Raw genomic sequence first — 16,008 nt, forward strand, 5'->3', positions numbered from 1 at the left:
AATGTTTTCGTCTCTGTTACATGTAAACAAAGAATGTTTACATAAAAAATAAGGAAATAGGTTTTGTTATCATAAAAAAATTTGTTTTAAGTATTATTTTTTTAGCACATCAACCAATCATGCCTAAGGAAATTGTTACAACGAAAAAGAAGAAAAAGAAACTTTCACAACCTGTCAGGGTGGAAACATTTCATGGTAAAATGTCAACTTCAACATTCAATAAGATTATTTGAATACTTGAGTTTGTGTTTTTTTTTTATTCAAATATTTGAATAAAAAAATATATATTTGAATAAAATTTTTGAATATTTTTTTAACATTTTATGTTTATTTGTTGATAAAGGGTTATTATCAAATTTTTTTTTTTTTTTTACTTTAAATTTCAATTTTGTCTTCTTTATTGATTGTTTGTTTTTGTATTATATTGTTATTGACTGTTTTTTTTTTGTTCTTATATTTTGTTGTCAATAGTAACTGTTATTGGCTATGATTGTTTTTGATAAATAATCAAATTTAAGCGAACATATTTAAAAAAATCTTTTTGTTAATAGATTTCAAATTTAATATAATTTTTTTTTTTTTTTTTTTTTTTTTTTTATATTCCTATTTTATGAGATTGCTTAGATCTTTGTATCTATGCACAATTGCACAATCTAAATTATGCACAATTGCACAATCTAAAATTAAGACTTTAGAGTATGGGTTTTAGACAAAATTAATTCATATTGGCATAGCTGAAACATCATATGATTTATGATGTTTCAGATTTATGACAATTAATAAAAAACATCATTGATTTATGATGTTTTTTATTAATTCATATTGGCATAGGTGAAACATCATATGATTTATGATGTTTCAGCTATGCCAACTTGTGTTATAATTTGTCCCATGATGGTGTTTCAGTAAAAACATTGTTACCTTTTCTTAAAATTAGTTCACATTATTCATTGCATCACAAGCTCCACAATATTTTTACAATAAAACAAAATTATAGTTGTTTAACAAGTGTTCACACTGTTATTAAATCACATAACCAATAAATTTTGGCATATGGCTAAAATTAGAAACTGCAACTGTATTAAGAAAACTGAATGTCTTTTAGAAATCAATGTGTAGACGAAAAAAAAAATTTTTTAATTTAATGTGACATAATGCCAATCACATAGAAAAATCTTACATTAGTATTAACAAAAATTACTTTAAGATCAGGTTTCCAGACAAAATATTTTATGTGGTTTATGTTATCAGTTATAAAAATAATACTAAACTTTCAAAGGAAATCTGGAAATTTAAGAAAGCAGTTATTCAACCAATAATCAAATGGAGTATATTCAAAAGATGTCAATCTTATAATCCATCCTCAAAAATATTTAATCTTAGCCTTACTAAAAAAAATCCTATTATGACTTTTAATCATAAATTCTTATTTCAAATAAAAGGGAAACAGTTTTCTCATGTAGACATAATTCTTTTTTTTACTTTCTCACTTTGATCCCAATGATTTGCCAGACCAGTTCATACTTAATGTGATGTTGGTTTTCATTGAAATGCAATTTATTTGTTGTTTTATAATGATTTTTGTTTTATGTTTTTTAAATAATATGGCTGAATGATTGCCAAATTGTAAGAAAAATACCACAAAAAAGTTGTAATTTTTCATTTAAATCATGTATGTCAGTGTGTGTGTGTGTGTGTGTGTGTGTGTGTGTGTGTGTGTGTGTGTGTCTATATATATATATATATATATATATATATATATATATATATATATATATATATATATATATATATATCAGGACTTGAATGACTTTTATATATATATATATATATATATATATATATTCTTCTTTCTTTTTCTTTTGTTATTCACCTCCTCAAGGCCAAGAAGGCCACTACAGATGAGGAGGCTACTTAATAGTGGTTATAACCCTCTCTCAACTCTATAACTCCGAAACACGAACCTCGATGAACAAGGCCGCTGCACAGAGAAACAAGTTGAGCGCGGTACTACCAGGGACGTGGTGCGGATCGAACTCGGAACCTCTCGCTTATGAAGCAAGCACTTTACCACTACACCACTACCGCATATATATATATATTTATATATACATATATATATATATTTATATATATATATATATATATATATATATTTATATATATATATAAATATATATATATAAATATATATATATATATATTTATATATATATAAATATATATATTTATATATATATATATATATATTTATATATTTATATATATATATTTATATATTTATATATATATATTTATATATATATATATATTTATATATATATATATTTATATATATATATATATATTTATATATATTTATATATATATATATATATATCAGAACTTAAAAGACTTTTTTTTTTAATACCCCTCCCCATGCCGTTGCTTTGCGGTTAGGAGAGTTGCATTAGTACAAAGTTATATCTTTTGCACATTAGTTTGTAATTACTATTTTTTAAACATTATATCATTAAAAAATAAATATCTAAAAGTATTCTTGTTTGGCGGGGTTAAAAATAGCCTCAGTTACTGTTTTAATTTACAGCTTAAGTTGCAGTCTTAGTATGAAGTAACATATTTACTACTATTACGATATTATTTTTAGTAGTTACTTAACATGATAATTAAAAAAGTAAAAGTAAAAGTGCAAATATTTAAACACTTTAAACAGTTATAAAAAGCTATTTTATACCCTGTTCATGCTGATGATAAAATACTGTTTATTTTAAAAGCGTATTCTTATGGGATCATCCATAATTTATACAACACTAAATTTAATTAATAAACACAACAAAAGAAATCAAAAGTTTTCCCTCACACAGTCTTAAGTTAAAGGAAAAATCAAAATTGCGGATTAAGTTTAATGAAAATCACTGCATCAAGAAAATAAGATCTCCTACTTCTGTTTTTTAACAGATAATTAAATAAAACAATCCATATAAGAACAGTTTTTTGTTATCTACTTTTTGTTATATAATTTTTTTTTTTTACTTTTTATGATTTTGCCAGACTTTAATTTAAATAATTGTTGTTGTTCAATAAACCTTTAAAATTAAATTTTTAAACCAAGAAAATTTTAGTTATTTTAGTTAGCACAGTTATGACGATGAAATCCATCGCAAGAAGGGATTCACAAAATTTTACAATTGTCGATAATATTTTTATCAGTCAAAGGGTAGATATGCCACTAAAAACTTCAAGTATATTCAAAATAAGAGATTGATTACAAGTTCCTTATATGGCAAGCAATCTACTTATGTGTTTTAAAAAGTGCACTGTTAAGAATAATAAACAAAAACATCTTTTGCCAAGGATATTTGTTTAGACAATTTCTTATAACAAACAATAACAAAAATAAATACAAAATTTTTTTTAAAAATTAAAAAACAAAACAAAAAATTACTAGCTAAAAAATAGTTTACGTTAAGTTTTATTTTATATTAGCATCACTTTTGATATTTTAATTTTTTTTTTTGTTTTCTTATAATAATTGATTTCATCAAAAAAATTAAAAAATATTATTAAAAACTTTAAACGATATCTTATAAAGAGTTTATTTTTTTATAATTGAAAAAAAAATTCTTTTATGGATATAACTCTATTATTAATTTTTTTGCTTGAATTTACGCTTAAAGCAATATAACTCTTGCAATTTTTTTGTTTATATTTATAAGTTTTATTTGCAAAAAATAATAGTTTTGGAAAATAATATTTTATTATAGTTACATCAACATTATATAATAAACAAATTGTGCCATGTCAGAAAAGTGAATATAATAATTATATGTTTTCAGCGTTATATAATAAACAAATTGTGCCATGTCAGAAAAGCGAATAGAGAAATTTCCTTATAATTTAGAAAGAATTTTAAATAAAAAAATGATTTAAATAAAAAAAAAGTAGATTTTTTTTTTCTTGATTTTTCTTCCTTCTTTTCTATTTTTTTTTTTAATTAAATTCTTTGTAAACATGTTATAGCTTATAACACTGCATAAAAAATATTCATAAAGTGTACATTTAACTTTTTTGCTATAAGGCAAGTGAAAGCTCAACGGTATATATTTTTTTATATATGGTACTTGGAAACTTGTTTGTCACAAGTTTGTCACAAGTGTTTGTTTGTCACAAAAAAAAAGCGCTGGTAAAGTAATTAATTTGAGTTTTTTTTCTTTGCAACAAGTAATATTTTTTTGCTTGTTAATAAATATTATTTCATTGTAAATAATGAAAAAATCTATCAAGATTTATATACAAGTTTTGTATTATATACAAATTTCGAAAAAAGAAAGCAAATAATTTATTTTAAATGATAATAAAAAATCTAATATTAAATTTAATTATTTTTTATTACAAAACAAAAACAAAAAAATTGAAACAAAATAGACATTCCACAATATGTACATTTAGACTTGTTTTGCAGTAATTTATTTTATTGCCGTAGTTAAAAAAATTAAAGTCCTTGAATAAATAAATAATAAAGATAATTGACGTCAAAATCACGACGAGCTAAACCATTTTTTATTTAAAATGTTTGTATAGTAATTTTTGTATCTAAAGTTAATGCACATCACAACATTCTCATATAGTCAAAAATCAAATCATTGTATGTATCAAACAGATGTTATTGATTTTTCATTATCTCATCAACTTTTTGTACAAAAATGTATGGAGCAGATGCTCTTTTCTGTTCTGGTAATAGCCAGTGAGCTGTCATGCTTAAGAAACTTTTATTAGACACCTGCTACATTAAGCTCATCTTGCAATTGAGGCATAACTTGATCCGATTTTGCATTGATTCTGACAGATAAGATTTTTTGTGACATTACTTAGGCTAGAACCAAAAAATCAAAAATCAGGGTTTATGATTAAATCGTGATTTTAAGTCATTTGATTTTAAATCTTATCCAACAATTTCCACAAATGAATGTTTTGTGTCTAATGGTTACATGGAATCAATAGTGACTCTACAATCAAACTTCAATTTTCAATTCAGCTGTGAAAGGATATGGCATAACTATTGGGTGTGACAAACTGTTAAGTCTGCATTAAACTTTTATCTTCGTTGTCATTAAAAATAATTTTATTTGGTTGTTTCCAGACTTCAGACTTTTGTATGTTTTATTTGGTACCCAATGATCTGCGTTCAATCTGGATATAAAAAAATTAAATTTTTTGTATCTTTACATTTACAACAAACAACTGACAAAATTACTGTGCTACAGGCTAAGATTTTCTAATCTTGATTCTAACTGGTTGCTATTATTGATTCTAACTGATTGCTATTATTGATTCTAACTGGTTGCTATTATTGATTCTAACTGATTGCTATTATATTTAAGAAAAACAATATTTCTATGTTTATTTAAAAATAAATAGTAAATTTTTATTACCTTATAATTTAAATCTAAACAATTTATTTTACATGATGAAATGCAAAAACATTGTTATATTCTGCAATACAAAAACAATTTGATTTAAGTTATGTAGCACTAGTATTTGCACTGATCATTTTTGCTTTAATGACACTTAACTTTAATGACAACAAAAAATAATGATTTAAATTTGGTTTCAAGGCTTCAAAATGCTAAATCAAGCAAAATATGATTTCAAATCTAAATCAAAAATCATGGTTTTAAATCTTTTGATTTGAAATCTTAATCAACGTTGACTTTGTGTATTACTAAGTAGAACAATTTTACCCGGATGATAAATGTGGCAGATATCTATAAAAGGAAACTTAAATAATTTAATTTTAATTTTTTAGACAAGTACACACTAAGTTCTGAAGTACTTGGAAGAGGAGCAAACTCTTTAGTTTCACTAGCTAAAGAAAAGTGTTCTTCAAGAGATTTTGCTGTCAAGGTAATTTAATTCATAATTTAATTTTAATTCCATTACAACAATAAAATTGTAATCATTGTCTCATTTTGAAGTAGAAATTATTCATTTTTTGACCGTTGATCAAGTTCATTGGCTTTTAAATCTTTAAAAAATTCTTTATAATGAGTATTGCAGTTTGTAAAAAGTTATATAAATATATTTCATAGTTTTTAAAATCTTTAACTTTAGTAATTTAATATTGGATAAAGTTTTGTATTCAAAAATTATTTATAAAAAGGTAAATAATTATTTTGTATAAATATCTTGTATAAAATGTTGTAATCTTTTCTCCCTCTGGTTTTGAAAGCATTGAGATTTTGAACAACTCAAGGCCAACAAGTTAATAACTTGTTGGCCTTGAGTTAAAAATAAATAAAAAATGTTTTAGTTGTTTGTGTGTTTTTTGTTTGGCTCAAGTCATGTTTTGTGGCATCATTTTTTGTATTTTGCAATTATTGTTAAACATTATACGAGTTAAAATCTTTTCTTAAAAAAAGAATAACTTGGAATGTCTTCTATACCTGATACAGATTGTACTAGAAAGACGTGTCTTGATTGATCAGATTTTGTTGAGTTCTAACCTCTAATTAGAGGGTTGAATAATCAAAACTTTTCTTGATAGCAACAAAATCAGAAAAATTTTGTTTATATGTTTTACACATGATTCCATAGCTACATCATTGTTTGTTTACTTTCATAGCAACATAAGAATCAGTGTCTGTATGTAATAATTATACTGTGAATATTAAATTATTAGATTATTGAAAAATATGATGGTTACGATAGAAGAAGTGTTCTCACAGAAATCGATTTGCTGCATTACCTTTCAGATTGTCCGTATGTCTATTTCAAACATTTTTTTATTATTCTTAACAGTTTAACGTTATTGTTAAACATTAGGCGTATAAGCATTAAGTACACATTATATAATGTAAAATTTTCTATGTAACACGTTGTTCATTGTTTAAATGTCAAAATAAAAATATTTCACATTTAAAAAAATTTTACTTTATTGTTTTTAGATAAGTATATTAACAAAAGGACTAGATAATAGTATAATAAAAAGCTTGTAATAAGTTAATAAATATAGTGCTAGATTGTAATAAGTTAATAAATATAGTGCTAGATTGTAATAAGTTAATAAATATAGTGCTAGATTGTAATAAATTAATATAGAGAGTATTAGATTGTGATAAATAAATTTATTTAGTATTGGTCATAAATTGGTTTATTTAAATAATTTATTATAACTAGATTATAATAAATTAAATAAATCTATTGTTTTAATCAACCAAATTTTTTATATCAACTAATTGTTTATCAACCAATTTTTAAATCTAAAAAATGTAAGATTAAGTTTGTCGAATAAATTTTTGTGTAGTTATTATATATCTGTTGTTAAATTAGCATGGTCTACTACTTATAAAGTAATGTCTGCCTGATATTTCAATTCACAAACACAGCTTGAATTTTATTCATGCATATAAACTTTATTTGTGTTGTATACTTTATTTTTAAAAATTAACCTTATTTCAAGGGGTCAATACTATGATAACCTTATTTTAGGGGGTCAATACTATGGAAGTGAGTGCTCTTTATCCATATTTTTAATTTAAAGCAAAACAAAGAGTAATTATTCTTTTATTTTAAATACTTTTACAATTTTAAAAATATAATATGACCTGCAGGAATATGATATAACCATAAAATATAATATGACCAACATAAGCTGAGGCCTGATAATAGCTCGAGTTAAAATAAGTTATAAAAAATATAAATAATATATAAAAATATATATATTTATATAAATATAATATTAAAAAATACAAATTGTCTAGATATTAAAATACAAAACAAACAAGATATATATTTGACAACAAAACTAAGATAAATGGCACACAAAAAATTAAACCAGTGTTGCCCTACATGCTTGTATGTGTATGACTGAGTATTGCTTTCATGCTTGCAAGTGTATGATAGAGTTTCAATAATTGCTGATATTAGGGACTTGTTTTAGCAAATCAAGGAAATCAAGGAATTTATGGAAAAAATGTGACATAGGGTAGAAAACGTCTACTTTTTAAAATAAAATATATAGAGATTTATTTTGTTTTCAATATTACTTTAAAAAAAGTTACTGTTCGTACACAAGTTCATACAAGTTACTGCTGGTAACATATATTGAATAAAAATACTGTTAGTACACCACAAAAATACTTTAACACCAAAGTGTTAGCAGTTATAACACAAATATTAATATTTTTTTGACTTAAATCTTAGAAATGTAATAATGATGTTATTAGAAAATACTTTAACACCAAAGTGTTAGCAGTTATAACACCCTCGTAAATATTAATATTTTTTTGACTTAAATCTTAGAAATGTAATAATGATGTTATCAGAAAATAAGTAGAGTTTACTTAATGTTTATGCACCAGTGGGTGCACTACATACCAGGTTTTAGCAGTAATAATACCCAAGTGCACTAGTAATTGTTGCTATTTTTGAGTTTATGTTTCTTGCTTAACAACAAATAAAAATGTAAAAAAGAAAAAAAATTTAAAAATACATACAAAAAAGATCAAAGAAAAAATATACAGGCTAAAGAAAACAACATAAAAGTTATAAAAAGCAAACTAATGTATAAAAAATGTTATTCATCGGAAAGCATGACTTAATTTTTTGACTAGTAAAGCATAAATTTGTTGTTATTTGATATTAGGGTGTATATATTATCCCAGAAAGTCTATACATTGACATATAGACCATAGAGTGTATATATTAACAAATATTCCATAATAGGATATTTAACATATGCCCTAAAAGTTTACTAATTCATTTGTTTTTTATATAGGAATATCCTACATTTATATGATTCTTATGAAGATGAAAGCAGGTAAGAAGTACAATATATTTTTTTTTTTTTTGTATTCATTATAAAACAATTTTATATTATAAGTATTTGGTAATGTATATGTCATGATGCATATTAGATCGTGTTGTTTTTGTTGAAAGAAAATTCATTCTTTCCGGTTTAGTAAATGTATTTTTCATGGCATAGCAGATGCCTTTTTATATAAGAAAAAAGTTATGAAATGGTTGTAGTTTAAAAAGATTTTAAGCTTTTCAATAATTCAAAAAGTTTTCATAAGTTTAAGTTATTTTTAAAATTTTTTCAATATTTTTTTACAACATTTTAGTATTTATTTTTAGTGGCTTGCCGCAGTCAATGGGGTTAATAAAAACTCATGTTCTAAAGTATAACTTGAAGATTAATTTGTACAAATATCTATTATCATTAAGTTCATCATAAGCTTGAGTGCATAATTGAGAACAGATCATTTTTATTTTTATGCGAAATAATAGATTTTTTTTAATCTGAAAGAAAAATCAAATTTTCAAAAATCTAATTGTTATTAGATTTTAAAAATTTATCATTATTATTTCGATTTTTATTTCTCACCATTATTTCAATTTTTTCCTACTTTTTATTACAATCATTTTTTTCTGTTCTTTTTTTAAATTTCTTTATTTTTGTTTATTTTTATTATTCATATAAAGATCCAATCTTTGTGTATCAAAAGATCCAAAATCCAGAATCTCCAAATAACCTGCAGGACAGTTGATAAAATAGTTTTTAAACAGGTGAAAAAAGGTTATTGTAAAAAATGAAAAGAATTTAAAAAAGTAAATTTCAGTTTTGAAATTCTGAAAATGAAATTAAAACGTTATAAGAATAACTTGTTGAATTTAAGAGATATTTTTTTACAGTAACTTTTTAATCAATAGTTAAATTTTTACTGCAAACTTTTTTTTATATGCCCATGGTTCACATGTGTGGTTTAGATCGGTTTCTATGTCATTTTTTATTTAAATATGACATGGAAAAGTTTTTTTTACAACCAACTGCCCTTCCTGGCATTAACCTGTTTTGTAATTCAGGAGTGTTTTTGATTCTGTTAGGATGATTGCTATAACTATAACATAGAATTAACCATGGTAACCAAACCAAAGATTGTTTCCATAATACTTCGTATTCCAAACTTTCTATCAATTTTTAAAAAGATATACTTTTTTATCCTTTTTTTTTACACAAATAGATTAGTGAAGGCTCCTCATTCCTGAGGTTTACAAATTAAATCCATTAATTTTAGCATTTAAAAATTTTTTAGGAACTATTGCAACCAGTTTTGCAATGTTATGTAACATGTTAACCATGTTACATATCTTAACATTACAAATTACCATAGTAATAGTTGTTAACTATCTGGTTTGATAAATTTTTAGCTATTAAATAAATGAGTATAACGCGACTGTAGTGTTTCTGAAGTGTTGGGCAGGTAAATTTAATAATAAATAAAAGTTATTTAATTATATGAAGTTATATAATAATTAAAGCTTGTTTAATATTTAAGTCTGAAAAGCTGTATTTTTAATGTTTGACTAATACAAAATATGAAAATGTATAAATTAGAAAAAACAAGATAATTTATTATCTATTTTTACCCTTCATAAACATGGCCAATATTAATGGTAATATACTGTGTAACATGCCACCTATATGTGTATTATACATAAACATAGATCTTTTTGTTGCAAATATTATTTACTTTTCTTGACAATTTTTTTTTTTTTTTACACTTTTGAAACATAATTTATAAGGTTTCTTATAGAATTTATTTAGAAGTTTGTTTATTTCAGCTAAATAATTTTACGAACAATGATATTTTAAAAATTGAGTTGTTAAAACCTTTAGAATAAGTTTGCATTTTCTATTTTAAACAATTTTTTTTTAAAGATTTTTAACAATCAAATGAAACCAAGATAACTTTTTTTTTTTAATGAGCTATATGTAGACAATCAAACATTTTTTAACATTATATAAAATATAAGTCAACGATAGTCAAATATAGAAATATCAAACTGCAGACCTAAGTAAGCAGACCCACAAACTGAGATTCTTGCGTTTAGAAATTTCAGATTGTAAATAACCAAAAATTATCATTGTAAAAAACCAAAAACTATTAAGTAGGACAAGGCAAATGAAAGAATGTTACAATAAAAAAGGAGATTGAAGAAAACTCAAGATTGAAGAATTATTAAAAACATCCAACACTTGCAAGCGAAGAAATGGCAATTAAAATTTTTAGCATCAAGAATAAAACAATGCCAAAATAATGTGCAAGAAATAAATGGGACTAATCTTCGATTTCTACCACTAAGTGATTATTTGAAGTTTTGAAAACATTTTTATCTTTAAATTAATTTGTGTGAATTTCGGAAATTCAAAGTGATAGATATTGTAAAACAAGGTATATAAAACTTCATTTACTTTCTACTTTTGAAATAAATTTGCTCACTTTTTATATATACTGTTTATAATCAGGAGCAAAATAATTTTAAAATGTTTCTGGATTTTTTTAACATTTATGCCTTAATATATAATAAGAATAAATGACATGTTTAAGAAAACAGCAAAATTTATTTTTGGCAAAATTTATTTTTTGTTGTGAGTAGAAGATAAGTTATGCCACCTCTCCAAAAGTTTAGGCCTGGCTCTCCAATAATTTGAAATCAGGGAACTATAAGTTCTAATGATTTTTATTTTCATGGTTTGTAAAAAAAAGTCAGTAAACTTTGAAAAACTGCTTGAAAATCTTGTTTATAGGAGCTCTGCTCGATGAAGCAGTAGAGGCAAGATAAATTTTTTGACAGTATTGGCAATATTACAGAAGAAAAAACATATTAACACAGTTAAAACTGATCATAAAAAACTTTTTTGGAACTTTTTGATCACAGTCAAAACATGACTGTAATCATTTGATCTTAATCTAAGGTGTATAAGGCCCAAACCACCTGAAAATCTAATAGACATCCTTGAGGTAACTGATCATGGTAATGCTTACACATCAAATGAATAAGTTTTCACATTATATTTAAGGTTTTAAAATGATAAAAATATTATTTTGTACAAAAAATAAATATATCCAATAATTTTTTTCACCTATTGATCTCTAAATTTATAATCTATATGATCAGTAGAATATATCTAAGATATTTTTTTTAATTATTAAACGTAATTGTAAATAATTTTAATTGACTGTTTTGTTAAATACAACTCACTGTGCGGCGGTCAATATATGAAAAAGCAATGGGTACCATATTTTTTGTATACTTACACAATCAAAAAAAAAAAAAGAGAGAGATGTTAACAAAATTTTATGCATAAAGTAGCCATTTTAACAAACATATTAAATATTTGTTGTAACAAAAAAAAAAAAGAGCTTAAAAAAGAAAAGAAAAATTTTAAATTGAAAATTTAGGTTTTTATTATTATTTTTTTCTTTATAAATTTAGGTTTTATTTGGTATTTGAAAGAATGGAAGGTGGTAAGTAAATTTAATTTTATAAGTCTTCACAGTAATAGTGAACACAGTCGTCAATAATTAGTCTAGTAAATTTAGAATACTTTCTACAGTAAAAATTTTAAAAAAGCTATTCCATTATGTTGTATCAAAGTGCAAACAATACTTTTGGAAAATTGTTTCTTTTTTTTCCTTTTCCTTACCTGTTTTTTTTTTTTTTTTTTGTTAGTTTTTTTCAGATAATAAATAATCATTAATTTTCATTTTTCTATACTTTTAGTAAACTAGTGTAGTATGTGGGTTAGACATCTAAAATTCTAAAAGCTCTTTTTAACATCTTTAATACAAATCTTTTCTTTAGAAAATAATGCTCTATGGTTATGGTCTATTGGTGCTACTATTTCTACATTCTGACTGTCTTCAATAAACAAAGTTGTTTATTGATCCTGTGATAGATTGATTGGGAATATTGGAACCAGCAACCAGGCAGATTGGTTTTTTTGGAAAAATAACAGAGACTATTCTGTCTCAGTTGACAATGAGTCATTATTTTTATTGTTCTAAATTTCGAATCAAAAAAAAAATTTGGTACATAGTTGCTGTTCTTTACTTGTCATTAATGAAACTCAAAGGTGCATTTAAAACAATCTTTGTTAAGTGAAATGTATGTGGTGTATCTAGTGTTAGACAAAAACTAACATTTATTACGGATTTTAAAATATTGTCATTTTTTTAATTATAAGATCTGAATTCAAAGATCAAAAATCTCAACAAATATGTTTAGTAATCAGCTAAATAAATTTTCACTTAATGTGCTTTTTTAAGTTTCAAATTTACAAATAAAGAAAAAGTAAACAACTTTGTTATAAACTAATTAATGAATATTATTTTGTTATAGTTTTGTAATTTTAAACATTTAAAAAATGTAAAGCCAGTTGTACTACTGATTGGTTACAAACCTGATCTCAATTTGGTCATTGGTTATTGTGCAGAGTGTAGTCGACTTTATTTATAGTATAGCATAACGCTACATAAGAAATAGTTAAAAACAATCCTAATTTATTAAAAATTGTGTAATCAATGTTGATATATATATATATATATTATAATTGACAACTTTGTTAACTTTAAGATTTAAGTCTTGAAAAAACTTTTGAAAATTTCTTTTAATAACTAGATTATCTTAAAAAATGCTGTTCTATTGGTAAGCAAAGACATTTTACTTGTTAACAGTTCTTGTACTAATCGATTTATCAAATATGTGCATACAAGCTGCGTTCTTGAATATATAAAAATAAATCTAAATTTTAAATTAATCTTGTATTTATGGTCAGCAATTAAGTTCTGATTGTTAAAATCTGATGGTTCTTATAAATGTGTTTGATGAATCGGAATGAGCTTGCTTTTATGTTGAGTTTTTCAGCTATTGAATGAAACCTTTTGTTTCATTTTTAAATAATGGAGCACAGCACCATATATCTAATTATATAGAGTACTACACCATACACCTATTTTTTTACTAATTATTTATTTGACATTGAGATTTTGATGAGGTTCAAGTATAATTTGATATAGTAAACTTTTAATATTATTATTATTATTAAGTTTACCTTCCTAGTACTTCAGCCCATTTAAATTGAGGACTTTTTTTTCTTTTTATTTTTTACTCTTAACCCTGGTCAATTTCAAAGCACGTGAAACATGTTAAACAAGATCCCTGCATGGATAGACAGGTTGAATGTGGGACAACCTGCAGACAAGTTGAGAGTGGTACTTCCAGAACTGTAGGGTGGGTTTAAACCTTGAATCTCTTGATTATGAGCTGTTGGGTTTACAAGCATTGGACCTATGTTCATTGATCTCACTTAAAGTTTCATTTAGGATCAATTAAATTAAGAGTTTGTATATAAAGACTCCAGCTTACTATATTTAAAACAAAATTACCTGCACTTGCTTTACTTACATTACTGTTGTTTTACTAAAAAAAATTTAATAAAAAAGACCACTCAATCAGCTTTTTAAATCACCAATGATCTGTTTGTAATCTACCTTATTGGCATTTATCTCATTTTTAATTAACATTATTTCTAAATTTGTTAGACTTTCTTTGTAGATTATTTATCTTGTGTATTTTTTTAACTAATTTGAGTTTGCTTAAGCTTTATTCCCAAAATGATATTATCACAGGAATTGTCAACAAATCTGGAGAACAGATTGCACTATTAGGATATCCTTTTGCCAATGAGAATGTATGTATCATTTATAAAGGTTTTGACCTATTGGGAAATTGATTAAATTGATATTTAATCATTAAAAATTGATTTTGTTTGTAATTTTAAGCTCTAAGTTTATAATTGAAATTCACTAGTCTTAAATATTATTTTCATATTTCATAGAAAGATTGTTACTTTTTATGATCATCAACTTATAAATTATTCTATTCTTTTTATTTTTATTTATTTATAAATTAAGATTGTTGAACAGACATCAACAAAACTTTGGTTAGCAGATTATTGCTTTTTCTATCTATAAATGTTGAATAATTTATATATATATGTATGTATGTATATATATATATATATATATATATATATATATATATATATATATATATATATATATATATATATATATATATATATATATATGTATATATATATATATATATATTTATATATATATATATATATATATGTATATATATATATATATATATGAATATATATATATAGGTATATGTATATATGTAAATAGATGTTTATTTGAGCTGTACTTGTAACTATATATATTATTTATACATATATAAGTATATGCTATAATAAATGTCTTTCATAAGCCTAAACCCGAATTCTCAGTTAATGTATATACTTAAGAATCTGTTGATGTATTTCTATATGTGTGTATTGATATTGTTTTACATTAAAATGTAATTGCATCTCCTCTTAAGAAATGCAAAGCCATTTTATCATGCTTGCTGATGATTTCCTTTCAAATCACATAACCAAACATCTTTGCATTAACAACAATCTTACCACATTGCTGAAATGACTCAAGGTTAGATTTGATTGAGCTCAGTGTTGGCAAGACATGTGCAATAATGCATACTTGGGCTTAAAGACCATAAATTATATTTGCAACTTTTGTATCACCTGCTAAAATTAGTTTAATTCCATTTGCATTTATCAGTGACCAAATTTGTTAAATATTGGAGTGAGTTTCTGGCCAATCTTCTGATACTGCAAAAAGAATGTCTTTTGACTCCAGTGTCTTTGCCAGTCCTTTGCGTAAGAGGTTGTTGATGGTTTGGTTCCTTAACACAGTATTGACATTGCTTAGATAAAACTTGAGAAAACCTTTGCCGCCATAAATTCCTAGCTTAACAAAATAACCACCATAAGTTTCTTTTTAGAAGTTTTTCGAAATTGAATAACAGGATTCACAAGACTTGATAAATCATTACAATGAGCAACAACCCAAATTGTACCACAATCTACTTTTTCATCTGTGATTTTTAAGTCACTGTAGGTGGAGAGATCACTTGAGTGTAAACCTGCTTTTAGAAAATTCATGTAAAAATTTGGCTCTACCATTATACAGTGGTACTTGAGAATCAATATTGATCTTGGTCTTGTGCAGTTGACATATTTAAACTGCTCTGGACACATTAAGCTGTCTTAAACAGACTACTTTTTTTCAGCAAGGGCACAAAGTTTCGATTTTC

The 16,008-nt window shown here is 24.2% G+C and overlaps 1 protein-coding gene across 2 annotated transcripts in view; it reads left to right on the forward strand.

The window, feature by feature from the left end:
* The window catches only part of LOC100213847 (MAP kinase-interacting serine/threonine-protein kinase 1), a 72,280-nt gene that overhangs the window by 23,691 nt on the left and 32,581 nt on the right, over positions 1-16,008 (forward strand). For both annotated transcript variants that reach the window (XM_065801471.1, XM_065801472.1), the window contains 5 exons: positions 106-195; positions 5,807-5,904; positions 6,680-6,759; positions 8,777-8,818; positions 12,280-12,311. In XM_065801471.1, coding sequence (XP_065657543.1) covers positions 106-195; positions 5,807-5,904; positions 6,680-6,759; positions 8,777-8,818; positions 12,280-12,311 — 342 coding nt within the window. The remainder of the gene's footprint in view (positions 1-105; positions 196-5,806; positions 5,905-6,679; positions 6,760-8,776; positions 8,819-12,279; positions 12,312-16,008) is intronic.

Source organism: Hydra vulgaris, chromosome 07 (assembly GCF_038396675.1).
Source record: "Hydra vulgaris chromosome 07, alternate assembly HydraT2T_AEP".
Taxonomy (NCBI): Eukaryota; Metazoa; Cnidaria; class Hydrozoa; order Anthoathecata; family Hydridae; genus Hydra; species Hydra vulgaris.